The following is a 1,175-nucleotide window of genomic DNA, read 5'->3' as shown; positions in this document are numbered from 1 at the left end:
GGTGGCACAGAAGCACACACATACAAATGTATGAATATATCTTTATTCAATAAGAGACAGAGAAGCTATTAATTATAATTTGTTACTGAAGGGTATAATACAGCACTATAATAATAATAATAATAACATTATAATGTGGGGAGGGGGAGTGTCATTTTCAGGAGATAGACAAAAGAAATAATACCTGAATTTCAACTGAACCTTTTAATTTCTCCATTTCCCCTAAGATGGTAGATATCAAAGAGCTTTTGCCTGATCCAACAATGCCAACAACAGACAATAGCTGACCAGGTTTTATTTCTATATTGATACTGAAAAGAGAAAAAAAATCAATAAAAATGTTACATAACAGAACAGTGTGATGGTTGGAATCATAAGAAATTAGAGAAGGTGGTAAGACTAATTAGTAGTGGGTGATGGCTACATTAATTAGTAATAGGAAGATAGAGAGAGACAGAGAGAGAGAGTACAAGACCTTCTCTCTTCACTTTCTTTGGCCAAGGAAGATAAGTTCAATGATTAAGCCTTCCAAATACATCCACCACACAACTTCTTTTTGCATAGCAACCAGGCAGAGGAAAAGTATCTGATTTTCATGACTAAAGATTGTTTGATAACTGGATTTATCCCACATGTGATAACAACCATTTGATATAAGCCTCAAAATCTGAAAGCACCTGAATGAGTGCATGCCAAATGACTTTGTCACACTTTGTACATTTTGGACAAGTTTAACTGCTATTGCTCCAGCCTGGCCATGCCTACAGAGTTTATCCTGCACAGGCAAATTCCCCAGCAGCACTATAAGGCCAATAAAAGGAGGACAGTTCCAAGCCGGCATGGGTTGGTTGGTTTCACAGGATGCTTGAATTATGAAAAAGAAAACTTACTCCTTCAAGATGAAACTGTCTTCATTCTCTACATTCCAAGAAAATGTTCCATCTTTCACAGCAATAGCAAAATCTGTGGCAAATATACATAAATAGAGAATGGTAATTAACTTTTGGGAGTAAACAGTCCCCCATATAGTGTTTGGATTATTTAATTCTAAATGTAATAATGCTACAACTGCTGTGAAAGAGGGTGTGAAGGGATCAGAATTATAGATGTGTGGTGTAAGATTTTGATACTTAGTAATATATTGAATACTCTTACAAAACAAAACCAGAATGGTG

At 35.5% G+C, this 1,175-nt stretch overlaps 1 protein-coding gene across 1 annotated transcript in view; it reads right to left on the bottom strand.

Moving 5' to 3' along the window:
• LOC106867121 (multidrug resistance-associated protein 1) overlaps positions 1-1,175 on the bottom strand; it is a 37,090-nt gene that overhangs the window by 509 nt on the left and 35,406 nt on the right. The window contains exons 14-15 of the mRNA XM_052975255.1: positions 891-963; positions 185-311 (exon numbers count right to left, since the gene is read on the bottom strand). Of these exons, the coding sequence (XP_052831215.1) occupies positions 185-311; positions 891-963 (200 nt within the window). The remainder of the gene's footprint in view (positions 1-184; positions 312-890; positions 964-1,175) is intronic.

This window comes from Octopus bimaculoides, chromosome 20 (genome assembly GCF_001194135.2).
Source record: "Octopus bimaculoides isolate UCB-OBI-ISO-001 chromosome 20, ASM119413v2, whole genome shotgun sequence".
NCBI classification, from domain to species: domain Eukaryota; kingdom Metazoa; phylum Mollusca; class Cephalopoda; order Octopoda; family Octopodidae; genus Octopus; species Octopus bimaculoides.
Note: the sequence above shows the minus strand (reverse complement) of the source record. Positions and strands in the feature narration are given on the sequence as shown.